Consider the following 20,996-nt stretch of genomic DNA (forward strand, 5'->3'; position numbering starts at 1 on the left):
CCGGTAAAGGCAACGCAAAACCGGAAGAGGTTGAAGCAGGGCCACGCAGAGGTAGCACAAAACCTTGAGGAGATCCGAAATTTACAGGAGGGATCAATTTTTGTAGCTGGAAGCCGAGGTGTGAGACCAAGAGAACAAAAGTTAGAATCTCATAGGAAAATCGATTAGCCAGAAGGAGTGACGCAAACCCCAGACAACATGACATTGGGTTGATGCAGTGATTGCGCAGAAGCGACGAGGGGCTAGTCATTCAGTGATTGTATCTACTATCAACCAAGATTTCCAGTGATAGTGTGAGGTAATCTCACTCATCTCTCTGTCAGTGATATTCTTTGTATTAGATAGCGAGCAGGGAATCTAGAGATTGTATTCAAAAATTACTATTGCATAATAATAAAACCCTCAGTTGATGCATCTGTTTTCCCACACTAGGTTTTTCCGGGGACATTTGTTCAAACATAACTGTCTAGATGAGTTGTGTAGACCTATGGCTACTCCAATGATTACCAACTGAAAGAAGATTGATGCATTCGAAGATAAAGAAGTCGATCCCACCTTGTACAGACAGCTCATAGGGTCCCTAATGTATCTAGTCAATACCAACCCAGAGATTGTTACATTGTCAACACCCTCAGCCAATTCATGGTGGAACCAAAGAGGGTGCATTGGGCAGTAGCAAAGCATGTTCTCAGATATATACAAGGAATAGTCGAGCATGGACTAATGTACACCCAAAGCAATGACGGTTGGAAGTTCAATAGATCGGAAAAGTACCATTGGGTATTGTTTCAACATTGGATCAGGAATGACCTCCTAGTGTAGTAGAAAACAAAAATTCGTAGCTCTGAGCTCAATTGAAGCTGAATATATGGAAGCTAGTACAGCTTCGTGTGAAGCCATATGGCTTAGGAAATTACTTGTGAATCTAATCAGAAGAAGGATGGAAGCGACCAATATTTTGTGTGATAATTAGAGTTGCATCAAGCTCTTTGTGAATCTAGTTTTTCATTATCGATCAAAGCACATTGACATTAGTTGTCACTTTATCAGAGACTGTGTCCAACGAGGGGTAGTACAATTGAGGTATACCCCGAGAGGAGAACAGGTGGTAGACATTCTCACCAAGGCTCTAGGAAGAACAAAGTTTGTTTATTTCAAGGAGAAGATGTGGATGGTTAAGAATCTGTTTCAGTAGCAAAAGTAGATAGTATAGAGAGTTGCAGTACAGCAATTAGCAATGGCAATGCTATGGGCAGCATGATGCAACATATTCAAAGGGAGCTGCAGTACAAATGTAGCAGTGAAAGTTGCAGTGTCATGGGCAGCAGTGTAGGTTGCAGCAACGCAGTAGAAGAGGGGCATCAGGCCGAGCACCAGCAGTGCAGAGGACCGATGTCGTGGATCAATGTGATGCTTCTATTGGGAAGCATTACTAGAGCACATTCCTCACTAAGAGGGAATGTTGATTTTGGGTAATATCGGATGTGATCTAGCTCCGAAATTTTGTGGAGGGGGTAGAATACATAAGATCTCCAAGACCCATAAATCATTTGAAGAAATTCCACCCGGATGATGAATTATTAAAATAATTAATATTTTTGATGGGGTTCCTAGGTCTAAACTTAGGAAAGTAAAAATATTAATGGGTATTAATAAAGATATGGGTGAGAAGCTTCTAAGAGACGAAGATCAAGTCTGTTTTAATCTAGCCATTGATTAGGAACTTAATCTTGATCGTTGATTCATCAACAGGAAAAGTATAAGAGAAAACTTGAGAGTCATTTGGAGATACACCGGGCAAATACTCAGTAACCCAAGGGAAATCGATTATCAAGGAGAAGATGTTCGATTTCAGAGAGAGAGTTACAGGGTGAAAGAAGACAAGGGCATCAGCATTAGTCAGAGACTGAGGAAGAGGTGACGCAGAGCATCCTAGAGACAGCGCAAAGGGAAGATCACAAAGACAGCGCAGCGGGAGACACAGTCCTCACGCAGAAGTGACGTAGAGAAGGACAGAGGGTCTCCAGGGTGTCAAAACTTATCCGGGAAGAGAAGGAAAATTATCTCGGATGTTTCTCTTAGAAGTGTCTCAATATTCTATAGAATCGTTCCTTGTAAAGAGATCGTCGCTGAAGATTAATAAATAAACCCTCATCTGCTACACCAATTTTGCCCGCATTAGGTTTTCCCAGGGACATTTGTCCAAAAATAACTGTGTTGATGTGATTGATTCTTATGCTTGTATATCACTATTATTTTCTCTACACTATTATTTGATAACTGCAGTTGAATTTATTTTAATGTTTACTATAGGGTTTTGTAAATAACTTATTGTGGAAGATAAGTAGGAGAAATAAATCAATTACCATAGTAGAATTTCATGTTAGAAATTTTCACAGAGACGAAGCAAAAGAACAGTAAGAAAGTACACAAGACATAGACATACATACGAAAGTTATAACCATGACAGAATCAAATGCAACTTGATCTTACATTGACCAACTGTGCACCAATTCGAGAGCAGACATAATATTCTAGAATTTCAAAAAAATGACTCCACACACACATCTTTACTTCCATTTCTATCCATGACTGCCCTAGTTTCCTTTAAAAGATTATTTCTACAAGATGTAACTAAGACCTGCAATAGCTAGTCTTTAATTGCAGATCAACTTTTTCAAGGAAATAATCTCTCCCCACCCGTACACACATAAGTGAAGAATGGAGGTGTCACTACCAGCCCAGAACTAGCAGAGCTCTCCCCTTTCTTCCCTAGAATTTCCAGATGGAAAATAATTGCACATCAATTTGTTGATACTTAATGTATTATTTTGTATCCTTGTCACTGAAAGTAAGAACGGTATTTAACATAAAAAAGCTTAACATCTCTTGCATATTGGAGCTGCTGATTGCCTATCTTAAAACTACATTATCAAATTGGAAAACTTGTTTGAATTACCTTTTATGGTCAACTTCAGTATTAAGACTCAATTGTCACACGTGCTAGTGCAACCAACAAAAAGGAAATATAGCTGCTGCATATGAACGTATATTAGCAACTGCAACTACAAGATGACTGGGGTACTTGTTCACCCAATGTGGATTACAGTTTTCAATCAGCCATGAACCACCAGTGAGAATATTAGGAAGGTGACTAATAATGAAATCTAACTTATACTAGAAAAGACTGCCAATGGCTAATATAATAGCAAACGTTGATTTTAACAGCAATTATGCTTTAACACTGCATAGTCTATCCAAGGTAATTATGCTAGTTGGTGAAGTTGGAGACAACAACTAAAGTGATGTAAATTTGCATGTGTACAATTTATCACAGCAATTTATGACATCAAGTGTCATTACAAAGCAGGTGATTTGTTTTTCCTAGTGGATGGTTTGCATGAGCATGACTAGTTTAGTAGTGTCATCTTTAACTGTATTAATGAATTTTTAATGATTTAAATAGCTTCACCAGTATGACTACCAGCATTCTTATTTCTCGGGGGCATTGCTTCAATACAGAACTGCAAAAAAATCATGACTAAAAGAAAGAAATGAAAATTCAAACTTACTAATTTCAGGAGCAACTTCAGAAGTAGCATGTTTTTCAATTCTTACACCAATATCAGGTGTTTCACTTTTCAACTTAAGCTGCTTCAGCTGATCACGTTTTTTTGAAGTTGGTAAGAAGAAATCTGATCCTGAAAAAATATATAGCCAAGAGCCTAACCCATAAGAAATCAGAATACACTTCCATGCTTCACAGATAAAATAGCTTACTCTTATTGAAAGTAAGGAATTGACAATGCTTTCTCATAAATAAGAAGCCTGAAAAAGTCAAGGAACAACATCTACAAGTACCAGATTTTACCGGAGCCTTGGCAGAGTGTTCAGCTGTTGACATTGGAAGTACATCACCTCCACACTGTAATGCTACTCCAACTGCATCCTGCAACTGTTGTCATGGTAAAATTTTAAAAAAATAATAATAACAGCAGATTAGCAGTTCTTAAAAAGACGAAGATAAATTCCCAATAAATACAAGAAAATGATATCAACAACACCAGTAATAGATTATTATGGAATAAAGAAAAGAAAAAATATCAATCTGTAAACATGAAACAAAAGACAGCCCAGATGTCAAAAGTTAAGTTGTGCACATAAAGTTGCTTTCCAGACAATTTGCAGAACTGGATAATATATTTGTTGGGAATAGATGAAGTGCATCAGGAACAAATTGCCTAAAAGAAACAGCAAAAGTAGAAGCCATCATGAAATATAGTTGCAGATACATATAATATGTTACAGTATATAATTAATTACACTGATAAACACAAATATATTTCAATATAATAATATAAAGTGATATATCATTATATAACCTTATTTTTAGCAAATATATGCAATAAAATATATTATATGTATTTTATTATATGTAGCCCAGTGTATTAGCTTTTGGGGTTACTTTGGAAGTGTTTACACCATGTGCGGGGGCTTCATCAGATTTGGAGTACATGGTGTATGATTACTAATTAGCACCTACATGGTTTATGATGGATTTGCACATTGGAGTTGGCTTACTCAGTGGTTGCTTGACCTCAGCTGGATACTTCCATGACAATTTTCCACAGAGCATTGAAGATCTTCAAACAACTTGGGACATTCTTTATCCTGGCCACACATACATCGGTTGCTTGCCTGAGAGGACACTACATTGGATGAGCATTTGGCACTCGAAGGGAGGACGTTGAGCTCTGGATAGCATGGGGTAGTTTGGATATTTGCATGGAGGCAAGGAGTTGACTTGGGGACACCTAGGTTTTGAGAATGTTCATGAAGGCAGTGCACCCAATGGAACACATGGCCTAAGAACACTGTCAAAGTTCTTTGAGGCTTGGAGGAGCGTTGGACACACCTCATTGAGCGCCCTTGCATTGGAGCCTTGCTTGTGTACCACATCACCTTGGAGCTTGACACATGTATTCTTCAAGCGTAACACGTTGAAATTTCTAACTCTGACATGTTAGAAATCCCTACTGCATTATCTGGTTTATTTCACCTACTTGTTTATTCCATTAACAGGTTATTTATACATATAAATACTAGACAAACACATAAGGGGCAGCGTTATTTTTGGACAATCGTCCTCGGAAAAACCCCAATGCAGGAAAACCGATGCAGCAGTTCTGAGGGTTTTATTATTATGCAAATTTCTTGAGTACAACTAGGGTGCCGAACTAGCTCACCCAACAAAGATTGTTACACAGCAGTAATACCTCTTCTTGGAGATAGAATTCAGCCAGTCTGCCCCACGAAAATCATTTTGGCGCTTCCTCTTGAATCTGCGTCAACCCTGCTAGCCTCAGCATAGCTCCTGAACCCTCTGCTCAACTCTTTGGCCCTCTACGTCACCCACACAGGCCCCTTAGCCTCTACGCAATCTCTAAATGCCTCTGCGTGGCTTCTGCTACCTCTGTGTCAGCCTCTTCAATCACTGCCCTGACCCTCAGGTACTATCTCTGTCTCTCAGCTATGTACTTACTACCCCTCGCTGCAACAAATCACTTGTTCGAATTTTCTCAGCAAATTCCGCTCCAAAAAATCGAACTGACTGATCAATCTTGGTGTATCTCCAACTGACCCTCAAGCCTCCTCTTATGCTTTCCCTGTTTAGTCTTCAACGACCGAGATTAAGTCTCTAATCAACGGCTAAGATTAGATTTGGCTTGATCCATGTCATTTAAAACATTCTCACCCAGTTTTATATTAATACCCATTAATATTTCAATTTTCCCCATTAAAAATATTTATTATTTTAATATCTCTCTAACCATGTGGAATTTCCCCAAACCATTTCTGGGTCTTGGAAATCTCATGTGCTTTAGCCTCTCCACCAATTTTCATGGCTAGATCACATCTAATGCTACCATAAATCAACATAACACTTCACATGTGTGAGTCTACTTATGGATTTGTAAGTTGCACGTACGGATTTAGGCCCACATACATCTTATTGCTCTCACTTACCTCTCATATATAAAGAGGAAAAAAAGATTATTTTCATAGTAATTGTGACTCGGCCATGTTGTGTTAGATATGTGAAGAAAAGAGTACACTTATCTCTCTCGGTTTTTCTTTGTACTTCATCTTTGTAATTTCTCTTTCTTGTCTTGGAGGTTGTAGGGTTTCTTATAGGTTTTAGGGCAACTCAAAGACTAGGGTTAGGGTTTAGCCGCTTCGAGACATTGAAAAGTGTTTTCTAATTAATCCTTAGATTGTACTTGTTCAAGAGAGTAAAGAGGAGATGTCTTTCCTAGGTGGACTTGCTAGTGTGTGATCCTTGCTTGTTGGAGCTCCTCGGTATTGGCTAGGGTTTTCTTGGTTCTCCCTAGCTATGGAATTGGAGAGCTAGACGATTGTACAAGCCTTGGGATGAAGCTATGAGGTATAAATGAACTTCATCTTTATACATATGTAATGTCCCAAATAAAAAAAATGGAACAAGCACTTCACATAAAACTATCATGCATTTAATAGAAGATTGCCATGTAAAAATTAAACAAATAAAGCACTGCAATCCATAACACAATGAACAAGAAGATTCTCAGCTTTATTATATTACATAAACTGGGGCTTTACATGTTGATACAACCCATATAGCTAAGATAGCTAAGATAGAGTTGGTCTCAAATAGATCTACACTAACGCCACAATCGACCTGCAAAACAAACTAAAAAAACAATAAATTGCAACCTATGAACCCTAAATGGATCCACTAAGAGAAGAGATGGGTGCTCACTCACTCTCACTGAATCACCCAAGGGTTTCTGTCCTCGGGCCACTGCTGAAGTAGAGAACCAGGTTCTCCAAACCTCACCACAAAGACAATACACAAATCCAAGATGTCTCCAAATGACCTTTTCCTCCTCTTTTATAGATCGGATGGATAAATCTTCAAGCCTCTAGAAGCATCTTATTTTATTATTTTATTATTATTCTAGTAGCTCCTCCATTGACTTTATCTTAAGTGACCCCGTATATTTTATTTTACTTAAGTCACTTTTGGCCATTTCCTCTAATTGATTATTTTTCCTTAATTAAATGACTAATTAAAGTCATTTTTAACTAAGGAAAATGATAAATCACCTACCATACTCTCTTCGGCCACTCGAAGTCACTTCTCAGCATCCCATCTTGTAAATCTTCTCGTTACGATTCCAACAAGCTATTACACTAACGTGTTCCATCAATTAATTTCCCCGAAATGCCACCTCGAGCATAATGAGTTAAGTTATGCCAATAATAACCCCGTTTTATGGGAATTATCAGAAAGTCACAGAACCAAAAACAAGATGTGTGGAACTACTCACGATGATGAATATGCCAAGCGAATGCCATCGGACCCCATAAAAACTCCTCAAAACTCCATCGGAACCCCTGATGACATAAACCTGCTCCATTGGTCGAGACATCCACTGCCCTGGAAATCCAACATGGCTGTACTATGAAGAAGAATAAAAATGGGACATGACAGTCCTCCCGCCCCAAGATTGCTTACCCTCGAGCAATCCAAATTTGTGGACTAATCTGGTGGCCTGACACAACTGAGGCCCAATGCCCAGATCCCATACTAACCATTGGGTGATGCTCTGATCCTATGTCATCCCACCATGAACGGACCCCTCAATGCCCAGATCCCAGACCAATCTTTGACTGACCTTGTCATCAACAAATCCTCCTAGATCCCAAAGCCACCAAGAACAAGTATCAAGGCTCCAAGGCTCCAGTTGTGCTATAACTCCATCCACCGCATACCAACTCATCACCTCCCTCCAATCCAACCTCGAGCATAGGTCAAGGTCAACCCCACTCTGCTAATGTTGGGCTAGTGATACTGAAATATTGATGAACTGTCGGTCCACATCCCACTGCCCATTGAAACTTATAGTAACCCCCTCATCCAAGTGCCCCTGTTGTACTTTCCCCGAGCTAAGGTGGATATTCCATCAAAAGGATACCAACTCATGATCTCCCGCCAATCTAAGTCATGGAGTTCAGTGTAAGGAACAAGTCTACTATGCTGATGTTGGTCCATGTTGAACTCATGCTGCTCTACCTGGTTGGACAGCAATATCCATCGAGAAAACCATGCCTCTCTCCTTGTAATGGGTACAAGTGGCTAAATTGTGTTGCAAGCCCCGTTTATGTACTTCTGGAGATGGTTGTTGCTTGAAAATCTTGCAGCTTGTCTGGTTGCCACTACATCTGTTTGCACCTCATCAATGGGTAGACCCAAATATGGATGCACTACCATCTCCCTCACCTAATAGGAAACTCCACGCTCCTTCAGTCCACCAATCTCCTGTCATACTCCAGCATCTCCTGAGGACAAGTGTCAGCGAATATTGTCACCCTGCCAACTGTCTGTACATTTGTCTGCTCCTCACCAATGGCTCACCCCAAGGGTGGTTGCTCATCCTCCACCATCATGGGTTCAATATGAACCTCCAACTAGCCCTCCCTAGAAGGCTCACCATGCATACTACTCACATCCTCCTCCTCAGCTAACTCATGATCCACCATACGCTGCTCACGTGAATCACCATTGGTGACTGATCATCCTGAATGTCTTTCCTAAGACCCACTGACTACTCATCATATGAATCTGGCCTGCTGTCAACAACTCCACATGACTCATGGTCCTAAGAGGCATCCTCGAATGAACCCATGGACTTGTCCAAAGAAGAATCCTCGCCCTGAGAGTCAAAAGGAATATCCTCCTGCTCTACCTCTGTCATCTCCTCAGTGTCACTCAAGCATGAGTGGCCAGGTCCCCTGCAGATGAAGCAAAGTCCCTTCCTCCTCACCTCATTCCTATTGCATGATCCACCGACCCTGAGTAGCTCCTCCCTAGTCAACTGTCTCCTGAACAACCCAATGTTCTGCTCAACCAACCTTTCGACTAGCTCATAAGCAACAGGTGAGACCAACTGCTCTCTCCTCCAAACATACAACAATCGAGACTGCAACTCCCAACAAATGGCATCACGACCTCTCATACATGATGACAAGATGGACTGAATGTGTGCTATAATTGTGTCAGGATGATGTAGGATGATGTTTCCTAACGCTGAAGAAGCATTGGAACATATGTAGGATCAAACCATCACACTCTAGATCAAACATGATTTCATAAGTCCTAGTCATAACCATAACTTCTAAAATCTCAAGCTTCTTCCCAAAGGTAATACCTGCATTGTTGTCCAAGTCTTGAAAAGTATCTACTATTAGCTTGAAAACTCTTCTCATAACATCATCATTGTAAGGAGCTATAGGGGCGGTTAGTCTCATGATGCTACTGAGACAAGATGCAACTAGAAGTGTAACCCCTTCACAAGGTTCCTCCAAGAACTTGGGTTGTATGAGAGCAAGCATAGCTGGTCTTCGAGCCCAAATGAGTTTCTTCCCTTCTAATTGGTTAACTACAAAACAGAGTGCATCCAGTTCATCTAGTTTGAGGACTTTCCATGTGACCTTCATGTGTTTCAAATATGTTCCAAGTGCAAGGATTTTGTGTCCAATTTTTGGCTCCTTCTGTAAATCTCTTAGTTGCTCATGGTTAAAAATAGCATGGATCTCTTTTGAGAAGGTCTGTTGGCCAATTTTGTTTTCTAATCTATATTGCAACCCATGGAAGTATCGCTTTACTGGTTCATGAGGTGTTTTAAAATCTCCATGATTCCACAAATTGACCAACAAGATGTATGCACTCTACTATGACATCAAACACAACAATGAATTCTGACTACTACACTACTTTCACTGACAACCCCCCCTTACATGGCACTTCGCCCATGACATCCTAGTAGTTATATGGACAAATCACCACCAATGACAGTGTTACAAGAGCATAAACTCAACATTACACTCTCATCATTAGCGTTACAAGGTTTAAGACTTATTCATTAAAACTCTAACAGTAGTTTAAACCCTCTCACTAGCAATTAGGGGCATCAAAATGTACTCAACTATACATCACTTAAACTCAACATCATCTGTAATATAAAGATTCAACTTCTGACAATGTTCACAGGCTGGTGGGTTTGTGTGAAGTTTTTGGTCTTATAGTTACAATCACTTGACCAGCAGAGATAAAACAACAAAGAGAAATCACACAGACTTATACATACCTGGTACAACTTCATAAACTTGATGATGGTCTCAGTGAGATTTGGAGATACTCGGCTCCCTGGTATAGATGATAACTTTGCCCAAAAGTGTCCATGACAGAACAATTCGATATGTAAACCAATATCGCCTGGAATATGCTTCCTGCAACAAACCCATCCTGGAAAATCTAGAATCAATTTTGCCTCTCAAAAAATTGCTTCAAGTATGCAAAATATGGTTCCTTTATGAACTACTACAGGAGTACACAATTCAGTTTGGCTGACACAAATACAAGGAAATCGACCCACCACAACAAAACAAGACAACATAAACAAAACAAAACAAACAAACAAACAAAAAAACATGTTCTCTACCAACCAATTTGCCAACTATGAACCGCCGCCCTTAGGAAGATGTAACTTGGCCCAAAATTGTTTGTCTCGTCCACGGCTAGCACACAAGCAACGTGATGAATTTTAAACACCTATCTGTAGTGGAACTCGGCCAAGGAGATAGGAACAATCTCGACCTTGATGAAGAAGCTCGCCTTCCCTTGTGAGGAACTTCCACCAAGTTTTCTTGGAAACCCGTCCTCAGTTGGTAAGTAGCTCGAGCCGAGCAGAAGGGGTCCTTGATTTCAGAAAATTGCTCTCGGCCTGCACCTAATCGACCTCCATATCTTTTAGTGTGGCCACCTCAACAAATGCCACCTGACTATTTCACCACCATGCTCAAAAATATGCCATGATCACTACCTCCAAAGTGACAGCTACGCTCGAGAAATATGTGAATAAGAAGGCTTTCGATATCAGACTCTGTGTTTATATGTAATTTACAAAATGTAAGTGTTGGCCCTTTTGAATTGACCCTTTAAACTTTAATTCTCAATCCTTAAAATAAAATTTGGCTCCTAGTTGTGAATAGTGGCTCAAATCTTGCCCTGGACTCTACTAGACTATGCCTCTGCCGACGGCTTCATCAATTCGCTTGAACATCGAAAACTGGTGATGGTTGTGCAAGCGGCCCCTGCAAGTGAACAAAAATCAGCTCCTTTGGAATTAATTTCAGTCTTTTAATTTCAATGCGGCCCTTTCATACAAAGTGGCCCTCAATTAAGCGGCTACAGGAGATACGATGTCTCAACATGGAGCTCGACTTTCTTCTATACATGCACTTTGATCCTGATTGTTTGACAAGATCACAAGCTCTACACATGCAATGCAATTTGCACCAAGTCTGCAACTTGTGCCCCTTCCTTACGCTGGCAATGATTTTATATATTCGACCCCAGAGTCAACTGCTTGATCCAAGCAAAATAGGAACTTAGTCGAGCAATCAAACGCAAACGCCAACAACGCAGAACAACCACAATCTATCCGCTTGACAAATCACGGGCACCAAATCACCCTCTAATCGACCTAGGCGAGTTCGTTCTCCAGACATTCAAACTCCCAGATGCATTGCCTGCAACTTACCTTTCCACAAGAACAATCTCACGTTGTTTGCCTTCATATGACACGAAAATATTTGCAATGGTGGGTCTGGCCTCTGCGTACAATGACAAAACCTTCAGTGTCACGACCATAAAATGACTTCGCCCTTTAATTTCGCCTTTTACCATGGCTAGAAGAATACTTGGCAAAACATGTCGAATACTTAATACAAAGACAACACTATGATGACCAATTATTGATCCAACAATTTGGAACAAATTGTCAAATACTTAAAGAAGTAAATCTTCAACAATTTTGATCTATCTTCAGCATTGGAAATTTTCCGAAAACTAGCTCTCTTCAAACCCTTGATTTTCTCTGAGGTTGTTCTGCAATAAACCCTCAGGCTGACAGGATGCACAGCTTTGATACGACTATAATGTCCCAAAAAAAATAGAACAAGTACTTCACATAAAACTATCATGCATTTAACAGAATATTGCCATGAAAAAATTAAACAAATAGAACATTGCAATCCATAACACAATGAACAAGAAGATTCTCAACTTTATTATATTAGATAAACTAGAGTTCTACATGTTGATACAACCCATATAGCTGAGATAGCTAAGATAGAGCTGGTCACAAATAGATCTACAATAATGTTGCAATCGGCCTCCAAACAAATTGAAAAAACAATAAACTGCAACCTGTGAACCCTGAACGGATCCACCAAGGGAAGAGATGGGTGCTTGCCCACTCTCACTGAATCACCCGAAGCAATGTTACTTGGGAGCGGGAGCAGAAGCGGGGAGCGGGAGCAGAAGCGGGAGCGGGAGCGACCATTTTCAGAAGCTCCCAAACCTAGCTGAGATAGCTAAGATAGAGCTGGTCACAAATAGATCTACAATAATGTTGCAATCGGCCTCCAAACAAATTGAAAAAACAATAAACTGCAACCTGTGAACCCTGAACGGATCCACCAAGGGAAGAGATGGGTGCTTGCCCACTCTCACTGAATCACCCGAAGCAATGTTACTTGGGAGCGGGAGCAGAAGCGGGGAGCGGGAGCAGAAGCGGGAGCGGGAGCGACCATTTTCAGAAGCTCCCGGTTTGGGAGCAAATCCCGGAGCGATTTTTTAAAAATATATATATTTTTTATATTTTTTAATTTTTGATACATATATGTCAACAAAAACATGTAGAATGATGAATTAGATATAAAAAAACATAAAAATGCATAGATTGAACCATATAACAACAATCATCTAGAAGTTATAATCTTCATCAACCACGTCCGCAAGTTAGTAACATACAACATATTGAGTCTCATGATTCATCAATCTTAAAGTTTCAAGCTTTCAAAATTCAATATATAACATTTATCATCATTGATCACCAAAGTTGTACTTGTAAGCTAAGTGTAACCATTACAACAAATAATATCTAACATGAAATGAAATGTTATAAAATGAAATGAAATGAAACAACTTTCAACTTTCATGAAGCATCATATTCATAATTCATTACTAATGAGTTATAATTGCCAACTTCAAACTTAAATTGTCATATATTGTTTAAAAAAATATCATAATAAATATGAAAGAGTCAATAGTTATAAAAGCTACTAGAAACTAGAAAAGAGAAGTAAATCTATTATCTATTTCTTATGCTTGGGCCCCTTGCCACCACGAGAAATGTCTAATTTTTTAGTCTTGTTGCAAAATCAGGATCTTTGTCATTAATATCACCCTCCAAGCATTAATATCCAGAGGTATCTTTGTCATTACCTTTGTATCTGTATAGGGATCTTTGTCATTAATATCACCCTCTAAGCATTAACATAAGATAGAAAAAGCATAGCATGTCAAGTCAAGATTTTGTTTGAGTGATGCGTACATTTTTAGAAGGGTCATGATAGAGGAGTTCGACAACCAATGTCACTAACATCAAGGTACATAGAGGGATTGGTACTCTTGATTAAATATGAGTTCCATACCCTAATACATGACAAAATTCAATGGAAACATTGCAATCCCCCAATCCTGAAATCCTGAAAAACTGATAAGTCTGCTGGATTTTGAATGAAATCTAAAATTCTACTTTCTCCATATTAAATCCAATGAGGACGAAACCACTCTCAAACATCCTTAGTCATTTCATGGTAATGTTAAAAATTTAAGTAAAAGGATGAAAATGAAAATTAAAGAAAATGTCACTTTTACTTTAAGAATTTAACATTACCATGAATAGCATATCAATACTAAGGCCTAGACTTGATCATTAAGTTGCCCCACTCAAAAACTATTTGTTTCTTTCAAAAAAAATTGCATTTCGAACATTACTACAAAAAAAAAAATGCAAAAAAGGCAAAACGCTCCCGAAAAGGCCAGGAGCGAAATTTTTTTTAGGGAGCGCGCTCCCGAGTCGCTCCAGCCCGGAGCGCGGATCGGGAGCGGGAGCGAGGGGGGGGCGCTCCCCCGCAACACTGACCCGAAGGTTTCCGTCATGGGGCTAATGCTGAAGTAGAGAACCAAGTTCTCCAAACCTTACCACAAAAACAATACACAAATCCAAGATGTCTCCAAATGACCTTCTCGTCCTCTTTTCTAGATCCGATGGATAGATCTCCAAGCTTCTAGAAGCATCTTAGTTTATTATTATTCTAGAAGTTCCTCCATTGAATTTATCTTAAGTGACCCCTTTCATTTTATTTTATTTTACTTAAGTCACTTTTGGCCCATTTCCTCTAATTAATTATTTTTCCTTAATTAATTGACTAATTTAAGTCATTTTTAACCAAGGAAAATGGTAAATCGCTCACCATACTCTCTTCGACAACTAGAAGTCACTTCTCAGCATCCCATCCTGTAGATCTTCTCGTTCTGTTTCCAACGAGCTATTACACTGAGGTGTTCCATCAATTAATTTCCCAAGAATGCCACCTCGAGCATAATTAATTAAGTTCTGCCAATAATAACCTCATTTTACGAGAATTATCAGAAAGTCCACTAACCGAGCCATCCCCTACCCTGGAAATCCATCCCGACTATACTATGAAGAAGAATGAAAATGGGGACATGACAACATATATATGAAGATTTCAGCTGTCCAAAATTGTCCCCGACTGTCCTATGAAGAAGAATGAAAATGGGGACATGACAAATATATGAAGATTTCATCTGTCCAAAATTGTCTTACTACATATTTAATTTCCAGCTATCTTTTATCATTATCATCATTATTTGGTAATAGTAAGGTGACTTAACCTTATCCTTAAAGAAGATAGGGAAGATTTACTACCGTAATTCATAATGTCATAAAGTGATTTTCATATCTGGGTTATCCAAGATAAAATTTCCCTAAAGGGTTGAAACTGATTCGCGCACACTTGGTATCTTTTCTATTTGATTGCCTTGTTGACTGGGGTTGTTAAGAGGTGAATTATTGTCCAATGTTGTTGTTGTTGTATCATGTTTTAGAATAGCGCTAATACTGAAAATTCACAAGGTTGAGATACCAGAAACCTCTAGCAAAGAGGTAACCCAAATTCAAATAACTTCTACACAGCCAGCTAGCTTGAGTGGTTGAGTGCTTTGACCTTCATACAACCAGTATAGATCCATCTTAACTCCATATCTACCAAACAATGAGAGGGATCAAATCTCTCAAGATGTAAACCTCCTTTTGAGTGTAAAGCTTGAGAAAAGGTTTGAGTGTCGAGAGAATTGAACACGTGACTATCAATAGAAAAGGTGCTTTGACAACAGAAACTCAACAAATCAAGCTAACCCTCAAGGCTTAATTTCACTTGCTATAGAATTAGTTTTGTTATTAATATTTTTTTAAATGTTACATCTCTCTCTCTCTCTCTCTCTCTCTCTCTCTCTGTATATATATGTTATTAATACTTTTTAAAATGTTACATGTGAACTCCATATTAAACATTGTAGGAATTACAAATCTCTAGCATACACCACCTCTCTCTCTCTCTCTCTCTCTCTCTCTCTCTCGCTATATATATATATATATATTGTTTGATGTAAAATTAAGATGAAAATTGAAGTGTTTTATTTATGGTGGACATTGATTTTCTATTAGTATTTTTAATTTGTTAGTGTAAGTATTATTTTATTATTTTTAAATATAGCGTTACGTGACAACATCTCCCTCATACTAGGTTATAGGGCACCTCTCGACAAAAAAAGCCCCACAGCCAATCCCCTAATCTGGCTGCCTCTATTGTGCACCTCACTCAATGTTCCTATCCGATCAGGTGTCAAAATCAACACCAATAAGTTTGCATTAGATACCATCTGTGAAAGTGAGAAGCAAGGTTGCATGAAGCAAGAGTGAAGGAGTGTTTTTGAGAACGGGAGCACAAAATCTTGGGAGTGAAGTGTCCTAAAAGCATCTATAATATGTGTGTGTTTGTGTGTTGCATTTATATTCAGTGTTTGTGTGTTGCATTTATATTCAAAAAAACATCCAGAATGCCAAATTACTTGTAGAATATATAAAACATGCATATTTGTACATAAGTTTGACCAGAGAAATGACAACAACAATCACATATTCATCATAAATGTTGTACTAAAAGAGTTAAGACATTGAATTCAGATGAAACAGTGTGTCAAGTTACTCAATACTTGATTAGATGATGTGATCATGTGTTATGTGCAACGTTAAGGTGAAATAGCATACCGTACTTTGCTATGGTTTTTAAGATATTGTAATTTAGGGTTAAAATAGTGCTCCAAGACTTGGACAAGACAATAACTCTATCGGGCTCCCTAACTAGGGAAACCAAAACTAAAAAACTATCCAATAAATTGGAAAAACTACATAAAAAATACAAAATGAATATAACCTAACAAAATCAAATAATCATGTCACTACGTAAATATGAAAAAAAAGATAAACATATAAAGTGGATGCAATGTTACATGAGGAACATGTTCCCAACAGTAGGGAGCCCACCCCTGAGACATTGGTACTCTAGTGGCAGGCTAGGAAAGGGGCAAAAGGGGGCATGCCCATTTGATGAGAAGAGGTAAGTGTCCAAAATCAAGTTGCGAGATGTTCATTCAAATTTCACTTCAATACTAAAGTATCGAGGAAGACGTTACAACTTCTATATACTCCTTGGACATGCTCTTCCTTGTAAATATTTCTAGTCTATATAAATATTATATTTGATATAAGACTTATTTTCTCAAAAAAATGCATGAATAGTGATAAGCAATGGGAGTACAAATGCAACTCCTAGTAGCTAGAAGGTAAACAATACAAAACATAACCGCATCAAATATATATTATAAATGCATATCATCTATTACCATCAATTCCCTTTTCCCTTTTTACAAGGAAAGGTAACGGGTCATCCTCTAATCATGGAAGGTCCTATCCCATAGTCAAACATCTAACAATGGGTATAAGTACTTAGTACTAAGGTTAGCCCCCTTATTCACTTGTATCTCTTCCCCTTATAATGGTTGGTCTAGGACGTCCTTTATTACCACCTATTCTTGATCACCCTCCTCATGCAACCATCCAAGTGACTCCCACATAACAAACCTCCTAGTCTCCACCAACCAATCAATCATTGGGTCAACGTCACAATAAAGTCTAACTTAACACACAAATGGAAATTCTATTTAAAGTTCACATTTCCACGTTAGTTTATCCATAAAGCATCTCAACAAAAAAGAAAAATTGGAAAGAAATAAATTACATTTCATCGAGTAACAAATAGTAAAAAAATAAAGGAAAAATAATAAAGCAAAAATGCATTGGAACATGTAACTAAAATTAAAATTGCCTAGCTAGCAATGTAATTTTCCTTTAAGTGTCAATTGTGGTTATCTTAGATGGTTCAGTGAAATGATTGCTATCCTACCTACCCAGGTTTAGATCCCCGCTAGTAACATGTTGAGCTTTGATGCCTTGAAGAATATTGTTGTAATTGCTTTGAGCCTGAGAATGCATTCTTAAGTGAGTAATTATGGGCTAGCCTAGTACTAGCAACCTCATTCTTGCCTTCAAGATGAGCGAGAGGCCGATTTCTTTCTTTCCTTAGAAGTAGAAAAAGTATAAACCAATTAAATAAAAATAAAAATAAATCCCTCCCTAGACCACCACATCAAAACCAAATAATCCAAAATCCCTTGTATAAAACTCCATCTCTCTTCAACAATAACCAACGAACATGCAAAGAATCCTTTCATAAATTCACCATCAAAATTAAGAGTACAAGACCAAAAAACAAAGAGGTTGAGGTAGACCTATGCTGCATGAATGGGGCAATGTAGCATATTGTTTATCTACATCAATCAAATCCCAAATCATTAAGCCTTTGATATCTTCCTCCTCACACATTTTTCTTGCGAATCATAAAACACTCACTAAAAAATAATTGCTCACAACCCTAACTACTTTTTTCCTTTCCTTTTCTTAATAATTGATTTGATTGAAGGTTTTATTCTAGCACCCATTATGGGAACAAAGGCAAGAATGTGCTTCTTGTGGAAGTCTAATCAACTAAGCCTTTCTAACTTCCCTCAATCCACAATATGCTTGTACTTCTTTTATTCCAACAACTACAATTTCAAGCAATATAGCTTATTTTTCTTCCTTCTTCACCCCTTCTTGAATAATTTCAAAATCTCGTTGTTGAACTTTCTGTTATTCAACTTAATATTTAACAGTGAATCCCTCCATGTTGAAGAATGTAACTAGTGTTGATCTTCATAATTGTATTTGTCAAAAAGAAAGAAAGGAATTTTTTATTGTAAAAGAAATTGACTTATTAAAGCATGCATTTCATGCTTGGGTCAATGGTCAATAGGTCAAAGCACCCATTGTGTGCTCTAGGAGTTTTGTATTGAGTCAAAGTCAAAACCATTATATAAAAGATCCTTCTTGGGCTTTGTAAACAAAGAAATAAAATTGCAAAAGAGTCAAGTTTTGTAAGACCAGTGTCCTCCATCAAGTCAGCCTGCCCTCCACGATAAGTCAACCTCATAAAGGGCAACCACCTGCTTGAAAAGACTATAAATAGAAATGTATTCGACCTATTGGATCACATAATCAACGAATTGAATCTGAAGTCGTGCAAGCAAAAAGCAATGTGAGAAGCCTATTCTAAAGAGACCTGTCATCACATGAATAAAAGATGATCAAGCAAGAAGGACGAAAAAGCAATCTAAAACAGAGCCACGAAGTTGTAGGATACCACGAAGTTGCAGGGCCGAAGATATAGTGCAATCCTCAGAAATTACAAGGTCTGAACAAGATCTCTCTTGAAGAACAGTATTGTGTTGATTTGGACTAAAGTTTGACTTGGGAGGTTGACTTGATGAAGGGAAGAAGGCCATTGTTTTGGTCTCTGGTCCTGGTTGTCTCAAATTGATTTGAAACTACTAGTGGAAGAGTTTGACTGGGTTTTCCTCTTCATAGGGGTTTTGCCCTAGCTGAGTGCCTACATCTTGTGTTCTTTTCTTGTGTCTATGATCTTCATTTGTTTGGCATTTATCTTGATGATGAAGGAACATAGTAATAATAAAAAGGAAGTAATATAACATCACAAGAATTTTTCAATGTAAGAGAAATCAAAACTAAAAGGAGACCTAATCAAGCTTCCCTAGATTTCTGAACATGGTATCAGAGCTTAGGTTCACGAAACTAGGCAGCTAGAAGATCAAGTTTGTGTGAGGAATAAGGGCCTCAAGTCTGATCTTGAATGCCAAGTTACCTGGAAGAAAATCCGAGTTAGAAAAGAACAATTTTTGGGCCTGTACAAGAGTCCTCCTGTGTTGCACCTTGCTCACACTCTAAGGACTTCATGAGAGCCCTTTCCTCCTCAAACTTCACATCACACTTGATCATTGTCTTTCTAAGTGCTAGGGTGTACACCTTGTATGCCTCAGATGTCTCGTTGTAACCCAAGAAAATGCCCTTCTTTGTTGTGGGCTCCAACTTCTTCTAGTTATTAGAAGGCACATGGCAGTAAACAAGACAGCCAAAAATCTGAAAGAGAGAAATGTCAGGCTTCTTACCTGTGAAAGCCTCCTCTGGTGTGACTTTGCCTAGCACCTTGTGTGGGCTCTTGTTCTGCAAAAAGGTTGCAATGTTGCATGCCTCTGCCCAAAGGAACGTAGGAAGTCCATGGTCATGCAACAAATATTTAGTTGCTCCAACAATGCTCTAGTCCTTATGCTCTGCCACCCCATTCTACTGAGGGTTATAAGGGGTGGTGAGTAGCCCCCTAATACCCTCCTTAGCACAGAAGTCCCTGAAGGCATTGGAGATGTACTCCCCAACATTGTTTAACCTCAGCATCTTGATCTTTTTACCTATTTGGTTCTCCACCAAGGTTTTAAATCCCACAAACTTCGAGAAGACTTCATCTTTCTTCTTCATGAAAAATATCCAACTCTTTCTCCAGTGGTCATTAATGAAGGTGACATAGTTTGTATCCCATAGGGGATGGATAGAAAAATGGTCCAGAGACATCCGAATGCACCAGCTCCAAGATGCTCTTGGCCCTATTGTCTCTGTTGGGAAAGGATGACTTGCACACGTCATGCTACTCAACACTACATTGTGGCAATCCAGTGGCAATCTCTCTAAGAACCTTTAGCACTCCATCGTGTAAGTGACCCATACACATATGCCAAAGCTCCCCAAGATCACAGCTCTGTTCACTAACCCCTCTGCTGCGCAAGGCTACAACTATCTCAAATTGAAGCCTGTAGAGGTTCTTTGCCCTAACTCCAATTTGCTTAGCTACTCTGAAGTTGAAAGGCTTGATGAAGGCCTTTCCTCTGTCGAAGATAACCTCATAACCCTTGTTCTCCAAGGTTAAGACTGAAACAAGGTTTTTCTTCAAACTTGGGACGTAGAGGACATCTCTGAGGTAGAGAGGATTCTTGAACTCGCTCTAAAACTTGAGAGTACCCACGCCCTTGTCTAGGTTCCTACCATCATCTCACAACTCTACGTGAAATTGCATGTCCTTTTTGGTCAACTAACTACTCTTTGTTCCCGGTCATGTGACAAAATGCTCCACTATCAATATACCACACGCTGCTGACCATTGAGCTTGCCATGCAAGCTATGAGCAAGAACTCCCTCTCAAAGTGAGAAGTGCACTCCTCCACTTTTGTTGATAATACCACATGGTCCTTCTTAGACCCCTTCTTCTACTCAGACATTTGGTGAAATGTCCAAACTAATGGCAAGAGAAGCATTCTATCTTGTTGAGATTTTTCTTCTTCTTCTCGCCTCTAGAGCTGGACTAGACCCCTCTTGCGCCTTTCTTTCCCTTGGCCTTGCCCCCTTTGCCAGCTAGGGCAAAGTTCTCTTCTTTTGTCTTTACGTAAGACCCAGCTT

The 20,996-nt window shown here is 38.8% G+C and overlaps 1 protein-coding gene across 3 annotated transcripts in view; it reads right to left on the reverse strand.

Annotated features, from left to right (window-relative positions):
• The window catches only part of LOC149263897 (P-loop containing nucleoside triphosphate hydrolases superfamily protein), a 238,444-nt gene that overhangs the window by 193,336 nt on the left and 24,112 nt on the right, over nt 1-20,996 (reverse strand). For 2 of the 3 annotated variants that reach the window (XM_089426810.1, XM_089426803.1), the window contains exons 2-3: nt 3,862-3,955; nt 3,573-3,701 (exon numbers count right to left, since the gene is read on the reverse strand). In XM_089426810.1, the coding sequence (XP_089282936.1) occupies nt 3,573-3,701; nt 3,862-3,955 (223 nt within the window). The remainder of the gene's footprint in view (nt 1-3,572; nt 3,702-3,861; nt 3,956-20,996) is intronic. The other variant, XM_089426807.1, reaches the window with a different exon arrangement.

This window comes from Pinus tabuliformis, chromosome 6, assembly GCF_031772625.1.
Source record: "Pinus tabuliformis cultivar Carrire ecotype Pingquan chromosome 6, CPIR1, whole genome shotgun sequence".
Taxonomy (NCBI): Eukaryota; Viridiplantae; Streptophyta; class Pinopsida; order Pinales; family Pinaceae; genus Pinus; species Pinus tabuliformis.